Raw genomic sequence first — 16,925 nt, forward strand, 5'->3', positions numbered from 1 at the left:
CAGATAGCGCAACTAAGGTACAACTAAGGTACACAAACATTGTCAATGGAGGCAAAAAGGGCCAATTTTCAATATTGTTGCAGATTTACGACCAAAAATACCTTCTACGCAATCGTGGTACGAGTTTAAAGGAAAAAGGAAGGATTTAGTGGATTATCCTGAAAACACTAACGCTATTTCAAGTTATGTTCTACATTATTTGGTCAACTGTGGTCATAAACTGATATAAACTTGATTTTCATCGAAGATCTTACCTGTATGAAGTCCATATTTTAATAAGTCTTCACGTGTGAAGTGTTCCGAGCTTCTTTTCCACCAAACGGTCGATAATACAATGTTATACACTGGCTCGAAAATTTTACAGCGTGAGGCGTATCCCATAGTTTTCGAAGTATTTTATGTTATCCAAAAAGGGTCCAAATCCATATTCGGGTGACGAAATATTGGGAAAAATCCCAATATTTCGTCACCCGAATATGCTACATTGTTGTATATTTTTACAAACGAATGCTTACATAATGAAAGGATTAATAAAGTACGCTAAAATAAACGTTTTAATCGACATAGCAATAAGCGGCAAAGCTTTTATGTACCTAACATATAGTGCTGTACTATAGCGGAATAAATGTGCAGTAATACTCCCTATTGGGGATTCTATTCAATTCTTTAAAGCAACCATTTCAAGCGGGGGAGGGAGGTGAAGGGTTACACGTATGCGCACTATGGTGTGCACATCAACCTACCCAAATTAATTGCAAACTCCCCGCTCTTACCGCGCCATAAAGTTTCATGCAGGGTAACTTGATGTGCTGTTGATTGTACACATAAAAACAAATCTGTAACTACATTGTTTTTATATCTTTGAACTACATACACTACACACGTAAAAAAGAGATCACTTCATTAACAAATCTCGATAGGGATCGAACAGCCATCGTACTTTGCACAATGTTTTATTATTTTAATTATATTTTATTTTTTGTTTCCTTTTATGGCATTCGCGGAAGATCAGCGTCGTGGCTCATTGGTCAGCGAAGACCATTTTAGTGCTATATTTTTATACTATTACAGTATCCAGTGTTATTTATGTCATGTTTTTTTGTGTGCTAAATAAACGTTTTTTCTTTGGTTTTCGATATATCGTTTTTGTTATACGAAGTCGATAGTTTACATAATGTCGTAAAATAAAAATAATATGATAAGAATTCACTAAAATGTGAAATGTAACACCATTTTTTAAAAGTTTGATGTCCCTGATTCCTTTTTATGACAGAACTGAAAAAGCGGCATGACAGCTGCTACTTATTGCTCGAAGTCGCACTTCGAAGAACTTTATGATATGATTGCGATTACATGGGTGTATTGTATAATTCATAGTATACCTAGTTACCATTGCATTATTAGGTACTACGGACGTAGTACGCCTACGAATTCCATGATAGTAACCTATAATTTTCTCCACGTAATAAGGAAAGATATGTCAGACAGAAAAACATAAAAGAAAAAGAAAGATAAAGAGTTAGAAGATATTTAAAAGATTATCTTAAATATCTTCTATCAATGGTCGTAATACCTGTACTTTCGATCGAAATATTATTTTCAGTGAGTTCTCTGCGGGCAGTCAGTATGTCTATACCATCCAAGTTCCATTCCATCTAAACACCCAAATGTATCCGTGTGTATCCGAATGAAATAGACACTAAAAAAAACGACGTCAGTCAGTCAGTTCCCGATCTCGGTAGAAAGACAGAAACAAAACAATTTCCCTACCAATAATCTATTATCTACAGGGTTTATGTATGTTATTTTACACACGTAATTTTGTTTTTATTTTTTATTTCGGTGGTTTTCATGATCTTCAACTAGAAAATGACGGAAGAAAATATCACAGTGAGCGACAACTCAGATTCCGATGAAGGCGGAACTCAAGAACTCAGGGGGCATTTGAGTAAATGGACGAATTACATTCATGGTTGGCAGGACAGGTTTATTGTTTTGAAAGATTCAACATTATCCTACTACAAGAGCGAATTGGAAAGTAATCTTGGATGTCGGGGTGCGTTATGTTTGAAGAAAGCCAAAGTTAAGGTAGGTGATGATAATGATGTTTTACATGGATTTATTTTGTTAAAAAAATGCCCTTGCTATTAGTTATCTTGCCTTCACCGTCCAGTGATTTGCTACAGATAACCGACCAATTATTAAATCATTGTGACTATGTTTTATTATATATTTTTTGCTTCATTGTACCTCTTATAATATGTTGACTTTTTTTGTAGCCCCATGAATTTGACGACTGCCGGTTTGATGTTTCTGTTAATGATTGTGTATGGTACTTGAGAGCTTCAAATCCAGAAGAAAAACAGCAGTGGATTGATGTATTGGAAACTTTTAAGGTTAGTTGGGAGATTAGAGGTATTTGTAAATTACTCATAATTGGACCTTGGATGCCACTTGATAATCCAAGAGAATCAGAATCTGATCTATCACTATACAAAGCACATATGCACAGTATTTAAAATATTATAAATTATCCCAGAGAAAATTAGTATTATTTCTGAGTTTATTAATTATGTAAACAAAGCTACTTAATTGTAATGTATGGCAAATAAAACAGTGAACAGATGAAGACGAGTCATAGATATAAATACACACTGGTACATAAGAATCTAAAAGAATTGGCCACAAGGTCATATCTTCGATTAAATTATCTTTGATTAAATTAATTTATGAGTATGTCGTAGTGATTCCACATTTAAAAATAAATATGTGTCCAACCAGCGCCATATTTTCGCAACTGAACACAAGTAAAATACAGTAATTAGAGTCTTCAAGAACATTGCTAATCATGAAAAATAAGAACATTTGCAAGGCTCACTTTGCTGGCATTGAGAAGATAATTAAAAAATTATGCAGTAATAACTTCATTAACACAAACACCAGTTGTCTTCATTATTCAGTGCTGTGCTACTTAAGTTTTAACTGGAACATTTGAACGTTGTGATGTGAATATAATCTTCTAAATTAAAAGTTCCAATTTTATTTGGTAGGTAGTCAAATTAAAAGTTCTCAACTAATAGTATAAATGTGAAAGAGCACCTCTTTGTACACTATCTACTCAACCACTCTTCTTGAAATTTTACAAACAGCAGTTAATTTCTACCCTAAAAAAAAGTACAATGGTAAATATAATATTACTAACACAATGGATTTAAGTTGTTTGAGAATTAAATATATATATATATTTTTATTAATATGACACAGTTCAATTGATTTTTTAATTCACTGAGTATTACAAAAATTAACAATGATTTAGATTATAATTACATAGTTCAACAATTCATTGAAATTGGTAAAATTTTATTTTTTCCAAGAAATATTCAAAGTAACAAGTTTATTGCCATAATCACAAGATTAGAGATATTAACAATAGAATAAGTCATGTAATCTGTAAAATGTGATAAGATTAACTCATTGTATTGGGGCCTTCTTTACAACGCATTTGTTATACAATACAATAGCATTCCAACATTCTGTTCTCTATGACTAGTTTATAATCTATTCTTTTGGTTGACTGCACTATTGTAATTTGCAATTTATAGCTCTTTATTATGTGATATATTCAGAGTTCTGTAAGGATATGTATTATCAGCAAGTAGATAAAATGGTAGCGTTTATATACCCATGTGCGGCTGAATTGGGTGGGTAAAATTAGTCTTTTTCCCATAAAGGTTCCTTTACATTTTTAAAAACTTTTCTATTAGCTGTTTAGCATCACACAATCTCCGGGGTTCGGATCCGTTTTTATCAAACTTTTAATGGACGGCGTTGAGTAACTTTCATCTACACTAGTATTATAAATGCGGTAGTTTGTCATTCACAGTTAAACTGCTAAACCGATTTTGATAAAATTGGTTTCTTTTTCAATGAACATCAAATTGCTTGCTTAAGATTTTAGTTTTCAATACCTAACATTATTTGATATTTTTATTCACCGGTTCTTTTGAACTTTAGAATAATAATGATGGTTCATTCAATGCTTGGTTCCAGGTTGAATCGGGATATGGCACAAGCTCCGACAGCAGTTCCAACGGTGGTGGATTGCGGAGACATGGATCTGTCACATCTCTACAATCAACGGGCTCTCATGGTAAACAAGAACATAATTTTAAAAGCCTGCTTAAGTGTAACACAGCTGGGCATGCGGGCGGCTGGGCAGCATGGGCGTGCATTAAAAAAATAAAATAACATCACACAGGGAGAAGTAGAGGAAGTTGGCATGCTGTACTGACCCCACATAAAGTGGGATGGCTCATGGGTGGGCTCAATCATTTTGTTAATACAAATGTTATTTCATATTATATAAGTAATATTGTAATTATCGTTAGTTTTGGAAAATTTGATTATTTGTTATAGAACAACAGGTCTTGAAAAGTTCACCTCGTCATATATGTATATATAGGACCATGAAACTTGATGAACCTTCTGAAGATCATAGCGTCCATCCTATCTGCTAATCTTTATGGCTTTTTGTCTTTCGTAATTCTCTATTTAAGACAATTTTCCGTTTACAATTTTTGTTGCCCATCCATTTGTCGTTTTAATGAATTATTTGATAAATAGGAAACAGGAAACGATTATAAATATGAGAAATATTTGGCCTTTCGATTAATAATGAAATCATGAATGTGAAGTGCATTACTTCAAATTCATTATTTTATGATTAATTGAATATTTCGGGCTAAAAATGTTCGACTCCACACTGTAATTACCTCGTACGTTTGAGGCTAAGATCACATAACACATTTCACGCCATTTGAGCGCGGTACTTGTCGCGTCTTGCGCGTGAGTATATTTTATATCCACTATATGATGTAACGCTCAATGAGCTGTGCGTAAAGAAAAATGGTAATTTAAAAAATATATATCTTTTCGAGAAACTCAATTCGCGAAACGAGCGCTCGGCCAGCGATAGTGGCAGTTAAGCCATTTGTACAATGGTCGGTCATTTGATGGGTGGCCAAAATGTTACACACTTGCATTTGGCATTTTAAGCCGTTGCTCCCTAGCTGTATTTGCAGTCATTATAACCCACCAATCGGCATTGGACCTGCGTGGTGGGTATTTGTCCATACTGCTTCTACATCCATAAGGAATGCCAGTGTCCCAGCAGTGGTGATGATGAATAAAATTGAGAACCTCCTATTTTTATCGAAGTGGTTAAAATTATAATTTGTTTAAAAATGTACAATTATTATTACTGATAGGAGTCTTCATTAGTATGAAAAAAAGAAAGAACAAAATTAATCATATGACATTAAGGCGAAGTTTTTACTTTTATCTTTTTTAGATTTTTTGTTTTTTTCTGTTTGAAGTTTGGAAGCGAGCATTTTGGGCCGTTGATGGCTCAAGGACGCCATCGCCCACTGAAATTAGAAGAAGGGTTGATTCCGCAGATTCTGATGGTCTGTTGGTTTATCTATTTGTGAATAAACCATTTTAAAAAGCATGCTATGTCGTCCTAAAACTTAATGTCCATATGGACATATGGACAACAAAACAACAATATGGATATACAAACTTGTCTTCGCTGGCGATAGTTATAGAAACTCCTTAAAAAAATCAGTCCTTATGTTGACAATCTTGGACATCGTGTGTTCCAGGATATGAAGCCCCCGAACCCCAGGGTTTGCATAAAGAAATGACCTTGAAAGTGGTTATTGTATTGGTTTGGCTATGATTTATCGCTCTACAGCCGGTCGCCTGTCTGACGTCAAACTCTTTGGGGAATGCTAGTGATGCCTTTCAGCTGTTATGTGTCTCTTAGCCGCCTCGTAGCTAACGACATCCACGAGAGGATATGAGGGTGAATTTCACGAGCGTTTGAACACAGCGTGTAGCGTTCATTCGTGCCCGACATTTTATTGAAAAAAGAATCATTTATTTTTAATGAAATATTTATAAAATTAACATTGTACCAGTCTTAACCTATTTATAAAATTGGATAATTAAATTGATTACTGTGTATGGTACAATTTAATAAACACTAATGAGAGCCCACGGCGGAGTTCAAAATGCTCGTGAAATTCGCCCATGTATTGGTCCTATTCTAGGGCGGGACCTCACGATACAAATCTGGGGCTAATAAGTGATAAAGTTTTATATTCATTGTAAGGTTTGAAAGGATTTCATTTAAGTAATTTGAAATTTATTCCTTTGGGTTCAAATCAGTTCCATGTTCCATCCTAAAAATAATCATACACTACTATGTTAAATTTACAAAAATGTAAATAGCTTTAATATAGATGAGGCTGTGCGGTGCAGTTCTTTCAGTCATACAATCGATTTGTGGAAATTAATTCGAATCAAAAGACAATGCGATATTTTAATAAAATCTTCAAAGTAACTCATCAACCATACAATTCATAGCAAACCCGTATTGATTACCGCGGTTAACATTCGTGAAGGGTACGGGCCCAGGCCCTTACCCTTCACGAAGGCTTCGTTGTCCTCCGTTGTGTTGACGTCCGTCGATGGTTCAATGCAGAACAATAAACTATGTATTGAATTTCGACGTACGACGACGCACGTCGATGTCAAAACCTATGGAAAACAACGGAGTAGCAACGCGCTACGGAAAAATGGAGGTCGTAGCCTAATTTGTCATGTGGTCTTACTTGTACTCATATGTATTTTGTATATTTCTGTAACACTGTTTTACAAGCTTTCATTTAACTTGCAAGGTATGTAAGTATGTATGTTCGGGTGGAATCTTTTAACTCAGTTTCGAAGCAGATATCTTCAACCGATTTAGCTGAACTTTTGTACACGTTCTGTTTGGATGCCAATGTATTTTGTGATAAGCATGACCTGGACGGTGCACCCAGCACATCGGCTGCCAACGAGAGAACTCCGGAACGGTTTGTCACGCATTATGAAAACAAAAGCTTGTATCAAAAATGTCAATTTGAAAAAAAAACTTATTAACATATAATTTTGATTTATAGGCCGCACAGCCCGCCGTCTCACCGAGAAAATACAAGAACTGGACACATATTCAGAGCTGCTATCCAAACAGGCCGTACAAATGCAACAGTATTTCGACATGTGCGTGGCGGCTTACCCTCAGATAAACGACGAGGGCATCGAAGCGGACGCGATAGATGCTGTCAAATTAGCTGATGGTGAGTGGTGGCCTAGGACAGCTGGAAGTAATGCATAATTCATTTATTTACAACTAGCTTTCTCTCGCGGCTTCAACCGGGTGTATTTTTGCCGCCAATTATAGTCATTTGGGTGTTTATTTTTGAAAAAGACTAGCCTATGTTCGAAAGGGAGTTTTTAACTACATCGATACCAAATTTTTCAAATCGGACTGGTCGTTCCAGAGATGAGCTTGTCTAAACAAACAAAACGTGAACTTCCCATATTTATTAAATTAGTTTTATGAGAATCGGTGCCTTTTGCTAACTATATTAATGTGGTTGTTTACGTCTAATTACTCGATGGAATCATATTGTGTAAATGAAACGTCATTCAAAACCAGCCTTACAATGATGATTGACAAATTGTCGATGATTTATGAAACATTAGCACAAATAAGCAAGATCATTTGCGAAATTACATCAATTGAAATAGTTGGCGATTTTACAACCAAATATTTAGTTGGTTTGATTGGAACTAAGTTCTTTATTCATTTCTATTTAGCACATTCTGGCAGGGTCGCCATGTAAAGTAGTGATTGATATGATTGTTCGTGTAAGACTCCTTTATTCTCCATTAATTGCATTATATCTAACTTTGCTATTTAGTAAATAGTATTTACTATACAACAAGGGGAAATTCTGTTTTAAGACGACAACGAGTAAAATTAGATATTTTTTCTAAATTTCAATAGCGATAATTTATATGAAAGTCGTATGTGATGCAGTGACGTTACTATTTCGAAATAAAAAAGCATCTTAAAATTCTTTTATGAGAACTAAACAACAGTGAATACGTAATTAGTAGGAATAATAAGTAATAATAAATTATCGTTTTTGGTTGTTTTTATATCATTATTTTTTACCGAGTAGAGTGGCCTATTTTTTGTACTGTACGGTACGCCTGCGGTGCTGATATGAAGACAGTATAATGACTAACGTAATTGTCTATTTATAGATGCTAGAACTGTGTTTTCTTATGTTTTCCTCATACTATGTATTATGCAACCACAAGTCTGGACTCCTAACAAAATGTATGACAAACGCGTTACTGTGCTATGCACACTGTCAGTTTGTTCAGGGGAACACCTATGCTTTTGTGACTGCAAAAAGAGAGGAGGGCTAGCGCCATAACCGTAGTGCGTCCGGAAATGGATGAGGCCCCTGTAATGTACTGTGCGGCGTGCACAGCCGGTGACTGAATGCTGTTTCAAGAGGCAGGGAGTGGCGGTATTATTCTAGTAATATTACACTGTGGTGTAAACTATCCAACTTTTGTAATACTAGTTGCGCCCCGGGGCTTCGCTCCCGTGGGAATTTCGGGATAAAAAGCCTATGTGTTATTCCAGGTTTATATTCTACTCGTGCATCAAATTTCATAACATTTCGTCAGTAGATTTTGCGTGAAAGAGCACTTGAGATTAGAGAACTTTTCAACGTAATATTGCACGGATCTTTATGTTACGCATTGAATGCAACAAGATCACTCTGAGGGTAAAAAAATATGGCAAACATACGTAATGTTTGACATATTTTTTTATCGTCAAAGTTTTGTGAAAAATTTTACTTTCTCACAGGGAATGACTTATCCCTCCACGCTGGAGAAGTTCGAGCGACCAGTGCCTCATTCCGGGCGACTATTGGCGCTACGATGGCAACACTGACGCATTGTGCTGATTTACTGCGCAGGAGGGAGAAGCAGGCGAGGCAAGCTGAAGAACTATATATGTAAGTGTTATATCCTTACATATTATAAAACAAAATCCTCTGTCGCGTCTGTCTCGTCGGTCCGATTTTCATGCGGTTTACACCAATAGTGTGATTCTGGTTTAGGTATATAATTTGTTATATTTTTACACGAACGAAGCCACTAGTCTCTTATCTTATTATATATATTTTTCTTTTATTTATTAATAAATAAAAGAAAATTGTCACAGAGCGAACATGCAGCTTTTATTTGACATATCAAGGAGAGAGATATGACATAAACAACAGAAGGTAGAAGTGTTATCATTATAGTTTTAATTCAATTATTTCGATAACAATAATAAACAATATTTATGCTGAATAGTTCGAGTAACCTTAAATGCCGATTAAATGACGAAATAAATATAATCTGGTTATCAGTTTGTGCTGTATATAAAACTGATAAAATTTCAAACTTCGAACTTTTTATGCCGAAATAAATTGGAAATAAAATTAAAAACAATCGGTCCTCGTAATTGTTAAGAGAATTTTCATCTATATCTTCTCTTTATACTATATATTAATTGCAGGGCGTTGAAAACTCAGCTGAATGAGGCTAGGCTGGCGTCTAAACCGGGACCCGATCACGAGGTAAGTAGTTTAGTACATAGTATAATTTCTCCACAACACTGTCGGTTGACTGCGAAAAATCTCTAGTCTTCTTAAATTTATTCATTAAGAGGCGTAGTGCGGCCATTCTATGCCCCTGCTTAAGTTACGTAGAAGTATAAAAAACATTTTAGATAACCAAATTTTAGATTTCCAAATTCCGGCTTCCTTGACTGCTCAAGGGTTGCCGTCTGACTAGGGTCTAGAGTGCACCGTTCTATGTGTACAACAGAAACGAATCTAAGACTTCTTGAAAGGCAAAGCTCTTGTGATACCCCTGGTATTGCAGATGGTAATCCGCTTGCTCGTTAACTACCTGTATTTCACCTTAACCTTTATAAATGAAACTATTTATTGCATTTATTGTATTTTTTAAATTACAACAAAGATAATAATTTTACTGTCCGACCTTAACAATAATTAACATATTAGTTATTAACAGAATTGAGGCAATGTCAATTTTATGAATTTTGGAACGATTCCTTCCTCAAGATAATTGACGGATGATAATGATATTGTGGCCACAGCTCTAAGAATAAACGAATGGAACTCTAGGAACTCTAGGAACGTCAAATTGTTATATAGATTTAGGCGTATATCTGAAACTGAATGACTTGGAGGTGGTCCATGTCTATCTTTATTCAGCTTAGGATGGCCTGTTTCACCACTTTGTGATAAACAGTCATTGTGTAATCTGACAGATAAACTAACTGCCTGATGTGATTGCCTAGTTAGCCCTAAATAACACTTGTGGCATAACATTTTGAACGTTATCTGTTTGATATGTTATATTTGCGCTGTCCGATATTTAACAAGAACAGGCCCGTGTTAATTTACATGTAACACTATTGTCAAACGCCCTTTAGCCAATTCTAGGTACAAAGCACTATACTCATTTTAACCGACATGTACAAATGAAATTATTTGCAAGTACATACGTTACATCATAAATTATGGCCGATATTAAACGCGCACAAACCATATTATTTCGTTTAAAAAAAATCGTTTTCGTGATGGACTCAAAGGAGTTCAAGGCCACGGGTGGGGTTTTATCGAAGAAAATATGAAATAACTTTTATTTACGCCTTATAGTAGATAAATTTCATACGTGTTTAATTTAATTTCTGTACAGTCATTATTTTGTTTTGTTTAGTTTTAGTATCAATTGAATTCTTGAAACGTGCTCTGTTTGATCAATATGGTGTCTTGGAGTTCGTTTGTACCTGTGTTGTCATTTTACGGCGAATCCCATAAGTAGTATCAAACCATAGTCGTATGTCCGTTGCTAAAATTAGAACTAAGTATGATTCATATACTTTCATCGTATGTATAGTTCTAGCACTGTTATAGAATAGGAAGGAAGTACACTTCCTCCCTAAAAAAAATAAAAACTTCATAAAACAAATTATTGGTTTAAAAAAATAATTAGAAAACACACTTATAACTTATCCCGACTTTTGTGAAAAAATTTCAAGAAATAGGAATCTAAATATAATCTTTTTACCGAGTGGCATTTCTCAAAATAAATGCATCGTTTCGTGTACACAACACACAACCACTAACATTGTTATAAAAATGACTTATAAAAAATCGAAAAGATACATACAAACAGATTACCAAACTCGAAAACACGTCAGTTTAATGCTTACGCCAAAGAGAATAAACAGTTTTCCACGCAAGTGAAAACTCCAATCTAAACCCAGCCATTTCGCCGCACGGCTCGCGTCTGGGCGCAGCGCATTTTAATACAACAGTACAACAAACGCAACCGTCAAGTCATACGGTCGCGTTTCGAATATTGAAACGCGCGCTTTTTGCGGAAAATTCGAAATTTAAAAATTAAAAAGCATTTCAGTTTTCTAGCTTCCCAGTTTTATTTTAAGTTATGTGGTTCAGTGTTTATTTTTTAAAATAGTGTAAATATTATAATAAAATGAAATTTAAATTGTTCAAGAGCAGTTTGCGTCAGGTGAGTTGTTGGGACAGGTGCACTTTCTTATCAGTTTGTTGTAGCTTACTTTTTTTTAACTCTTATCTTTTGTACAATATTTGTTTTATTATCTCGAATTTATTTATGTTCTTATTTTAAAATTTTTCAACAAGTAAACAAAAATCTTGAGCCAACCATTAGTGAGTAATTCGGAAATGTCAATTTTCGCGAGTTTCGTGACCAAATTTTTAGAGATTGCTGCTTTTCTTTTCCTTAAGTAGGCGTTTCATAACATCGAGATAAGATTATTTACATGTTTAACAAGTAATTAATCATGATCATAAATATATTTTTAGCGTAACATACATTTTTCAGGATGAGTTATTGTATTATTTTTAACTGCGAATAATTCTGTTACTCTGTAACTAATATGTTTGTTAATTTACACAGTTGATTTATCAATATGAACTCTATTGACGACATGGTGGTATAAATTATGTTCGTTTTGTAAATCTAATTAATTAATAAATTATCGATCCATGTGCCATCCACGTTCGTATAAATAACGCAAAGTACACAACGTGTAAGCTACGGTTGCAAAAATGAATTTAGTTTTATTCATGAAAATTATAATGGATGGGAATGGACAAATTCATAGTAGATACTCAACCACTTTCAGTTTTCTTACTTACTTTCTTAGTGTGTCCTACCAAGACTATTTAACTTATCTATCTTTGTCGCGGTAGAGGTATATCATAGTTTCGTCGGCGACCAGAAGTAGTGTCCCGGACGCATTGCGTGCTGGTATGTGAATGGTTTGCTACGTCGTCGCCTCCAGCTCCGTGCTGAACCACTCTCCTTAATATTTGCAAGATGACGTCCGTTATTAAGACTTGATTGTAATTTTGTCGAAATTTTTTGTTGTTGATGGTAAAATGTTTTCGAAAGTACTTTCCTATGACATTTAAAGGTACATACAGCAACTTAAATATTCTTAATTATTTAAATTCTTGTTTTCTTCTATCTGGTCCATATAAACCGATCTTGGCTCTTTTTTCCTTTTTCGTATCTATTTTTCCTTCTATTAGATTGTTAATCAGACTGGTCGTATCGTAATTAAAAATATCATCTTAAATCACATTCATTACCACACTTTTTATTAAATACGATTTTTATGATATCTTTATTTTCAATTTATTTTGACCAATATCAAAAAGAGGGAATACTTAATTTAGACTAACTTTTAAAAGTATCACTTTTTAAATTTAGTAGCGTGTGGTTCTAAAAACCTATCCCTAGAATAAGACCATTCCATATATTCCCGTGGAAGTACGGGGTGTCGTACGGGGTGACTAAGGGACACAGCCTAGGCAGCTGATAGGTAACAATAGCAGTCCCAAGGAGGGTTGACGTCAGGCAGGCGGCCGGTTGTAAAATCACTGCCGAATCTTCAAAATTTTATGTTTTTTTATGCTGGCATTCACAACTCTGAACGCAACTGGGAACGTGTAGAGATGAAAGAGAATTAATTAGACTAACATAATAATTGAATATTAAAATTATACATTCGTAACAATAATTAACGGATAGCAGTTCGCACGAAACCGGTTTTAAAAAGCAGTGAAAGTAAAACGTGTTGCGAAATTGTATTTATAATGTGTAGTAATGTGAAGTTGTGTTTGTTTGCCCTTCTCTCACGACAAAACAGAGGAGTCTTTGGATTGAGATGATTTTTGTTGCGGAGAGATGGGAGGAGACTTACATAGATACCTTTAGCAGTGGGTTAATCCCCCAACAACAGCTAGTACAGAAATATATCAATCTGATCTGATATTTGCTCCCTATTTATTGTCCTGCTAATGGATAAAAAACCTCAATTTTACAGTTTTATAGCGTGCTTCTTTTCTCTACTTTGCAAAAAGTTTGACGTATCTGTCTTCTTTCTTTTTGGCATCGTAGCTGTCAAACAGATGAAGATTTTAACCGTTAGGATTCAAATTTTAATTTTCGAAGGTCAAGCTTACCCTGCGAACATAATTGGTAAAAGAAAAGAAAATACAAGAAACGAAACGTTTATCTATAAAATAATGTAAGCATTTTATTAATTAGACAGCATATATTATGTATGGCAAGTGTCCGTTAAGGTGTTTATAAGTTTCAATTTTCTGGGAGTATAGTCAGCTGTTAGACATGCAGAGGTCGTCCTGTGGGTATAGTAATAGCAACGGTGATAATTACTGCGTTTTGTTTTTAAAATTAAAGGTGTGTTGTGCCTTTGTCCAATAGATTTCGATTTTTCTCATTACAAACATATGATTGTACAAAATCTATCCTCTTTATAGTATAGATTTGCATATTTTATATGCGATACAGTCAATTTTGTTCTGAAACATAAAATAACAGGTATTTTTTCGGGTACCAGCTACATACAAATTGGTGTGAGGAATTTATCCTAATTTGACTTATAAATATGACCTTCGAACTGTAAAAATCTCAAAAAAATTCTGTTGCATTTTTCTTAAATACTTACATAAAGGTTTAATTTTGTTAAAAGAAGCAAAGAGTTTTTGTTAAAGTGACCTTTTCGCCTATTAAATGAGCATATTACGTCCACTCATTTGTAGTAAAACAAAGCAGAACTTATGTAACAATTTAGGTAATTTGGATATTTCATCAACTCTGACGCGTTATACAACATCAGACAATGGACTATAATCAAATTTAAATCAGGTTACATACAATATTAGCTTAAATTTCACAAATAGTATTTTTAAAATTCGCTCTTACGTTCGTAGTAGTTGCATACATTGGATTTTATTGAAACTTTGGTGTCTCATCGTGGTAATTTTAAATTAAACTTTGTTTATATCGATGCATTATTATGATAAACATGACCTGATGGTGCACCCTAGAACGGCTCCCGACGAGGGAACTCCTCAACGGTCTCCGCGTGGTCATAATTTTTTATCACGCATTGAATGCAATAAGAGCCATAACAACAATAAACGTTTGTGTCAAAATTAATTAGTTAATTTTTATAAACAAGTTATTTGAATATTTATTTATTGGTCTCAATTAAAGTCATTATGTACGTCAGTTTTACGCCTTTCCGATAGACATTACGTGTTAGTGCTACGCTTAATGTCTCTTTTTATCTGTTGTTGTTAAAGTAAACTATGTCAGATGCATTCTAGTTGCACTTGTGAGCCGATATGATTGTGTATAATAAAATATAGTATTTATTGAAAAACATGTTGATCTTTATTTTCAATGCTTAGCATTGTAGTTAAACAGGTCTGTCTCTAGCCTTAAATATTGATCTATTTTTTTTTTTTTATTTATAATGAAGTGCATATGACGTGTGTCGTCTTTGATTCAAAATATTTATTTATAAACCCAAGGTAATCTAAGATGTGCATAATATTGTTTTCCGAATCAGGCTCACAGGTAGTGTCATGTATTTTAAAAGTATGAAGTGTGATTTGATAACAGTTTGAGGTGACAGAGTACAATTTTTAGACTATAATGTTGTGTATTTTAATTATGTAAAAAGATAAAATTAAATAAGTAATATCGCGTGTGATATAATGTTGATTGCTGCATAAGTGTCTGACACATTAGGGTCAACGCTTGCCTGTAATGTCTACAATTCTTCTTATCTGAGAATGTGATTCACCCATTATAAATAGATTGTTAAATGATGATTTGGATTCACATAATAGTCTTCTCCGGTTTACAGTACAGTACAGACAAAATAAGAAGCGGTGCTGGTGTAATGGTTAAGACGCCCGCTTGTGGATCGAAAGGTCCCAGGTTCTAATCCCACTAATGCCAAATGAGTTTGTATACCAATCTGACTCATGTATAGTAGTTTTCATCGACCACCACTTGCTTCCGGTGAAGGAAAACATCGTGAGGAAACCTGCACACTGGTTGATTCTTATTAACTTGTGTGTGAAATGGAGAAGGCAATGGCAAACCACTCCATTAATAATGCCAAGAAAGTTATTGTGTGTGTTTCATTCCACGTAATAACCACGACCCTCAGCCATGAGGAATACGACTATGAAGACAGACAAAATAAATCATTTATTTAGTACAACTACACATATCACCACGTATTATTAATGTATGTCAATAATGATTAATATGCATGTTGTGGTAGGTCAACATCGGGTGTTATTGTCTAGGCTGGTTTTAGATTTCAATTATACTTAATGTATGTATTTTGCACATATAGGTATTTTATATGTTACATTAATATATGTAAATATTTTGATATATATTTAATTTACTATTATTATATAGAAAAACATATGGAAGTCAAAAGGGGAGGTTTTTGCCCAGCGGTGGTTCGCATAAACAGGCTATGAAAAAAAAAATGGGTTGCACTCCGCGAGTGCCGGCAGAAGTGAAAACTTGAATATTAACGTTGTGCATTTTTGACGTCTTATGAATTTTTGATCAGGAGGGCACGTGTCCTGACGTGAGTATAATTTTTTACCCATCACAAAAAGTGCACAACGCCGCTAAAGAAGTTTTCACTTCAAAAAATCTTGGTAATATTTTATTATTTATGCACACACAACCGCGCGGTCATATCAAAAAATAAAGTAATTGCAGTCTGGGTTCAAAGAACAGTCTAACTATCCACTGTCTTTTGTTTTTTCTCAAAGATTGGCTACTAGAGAATTCAATTAGTATTAAGCCCGCCTTTTTATTTTTTAAAATAAAGCTTACGTTTCGTTTGTCTATTGGCGAAGATCCGACTTTCAAGAGAGAGATTGAAATAATCGGCCAAGTGCGTGTCGGGCCACTGTGTAAAGTTCTCTAGTTTACTACAACAACAATTTTTAAAAGATTTTATTCGATCACTTTGTGAGCGTGATCAATATGTATATCTATACCAAATAACATCATTCAAGGACTAATAGTTTTTGACGATCATGGTGAAACTATGAGGGTTCCCTGCCTGGATTGCATTGTAACGGAATTAAATTGAAAACAATATAATGTATTATAGGTGACAATCTCACATAAAGTCATCGACGCGTTGTGGTTTTGTGAAATAATTCCATTATGTCCAAGTCACTTTTTCGTTGAAATGTATTGTATTGAATATGATGTCTTGGAAATCCGCGAATGAAATGTCTCGGTACAAGGTATCACATGTATTTAACTTATTGTGTTCAAAATCTTGTTGATAGTGTCGTGTCATTGTTCAGGTTCTTAAAATTTATGAATTAGATGGTGATTGAATTATACAAAACAATAAACTAACAAAAACTGACTATTGTAGACAGAGAAAGCTGTTACCCGTTATATCTTTCATTTCGCTCACACAAGAATTATATATGCCCGGCATAATCTTAGGCTCCACACTGCAGTCGCAGAGTTTGTCATACTTTGGCGGATCCGATATATATTGCTGGTTTTTC

The 16,925-nt window shown here is 34.3% G+C and overlaps 1 protein-coding gene across 2 annotated transcripts in view; it reads left to right on the top strand.

The window, feature by feature from the left end:
• Positions 1 to 1,710: 1,710 nt before the first annotated feature.
• Positions 1,711 to 16,925, top strand: part of cert (ceramide transfer protein) — a 30,672-nt gene continuing 15,457 nt past the window's right edge. Inside the window, exons 1-7 of one of the 2 annotated variants that reach the window (XM_053759071.2) lie at positions 1,711 to 2,088; positions 2,280 to 2,396; positions 4,051 to 4,150; positions 5,376 to 5,465; positions 7,008 to 7,184; positions 8,780 to 8,930; positions 9,479 to 9,539. In XM_053759071.2, coding sequence (XP_053615046.1) covers positions 1,870 to 2,088; positions 2,280 to 2,396; positions 4,051 to 4,150; positions 5,376 to 5,465; positions 7,008 to 7,184; positions 8,780 to 8,930; positions 9,479 to 9,539 — 915 coding nt within the window. In that variant the 5' untranslated portion in view covers positions 1,711 to 1,869. The remainder of the gene's footprint in view (positions 2,089 to 2,279; positions 2,397 to 4,050; positions 4,151 to 5,375; positions 5,466 to 7,007; positions 7,185 to 8,779; positions 8,931 to 9,478; positions 9,540 to 16,925) is intronic. The other variant, XM_053759072.2, reaches the window with a different exon arrangement.

Source organism: Plodia interpunctella, chromosome 18 (genome assembly GCF_027563975.2).
Source record: "Plodia interpunctella isolate USDA-ARS_2022_Savannah chromosome 18, ilPloInte3.2, whole genome shotgun sequence".
NCBI lineage: Eukaryota > Metazoa > Arthropoda > Insecta > Lepidoptera > Pyralidae > Plodia > Plodia interpunctella.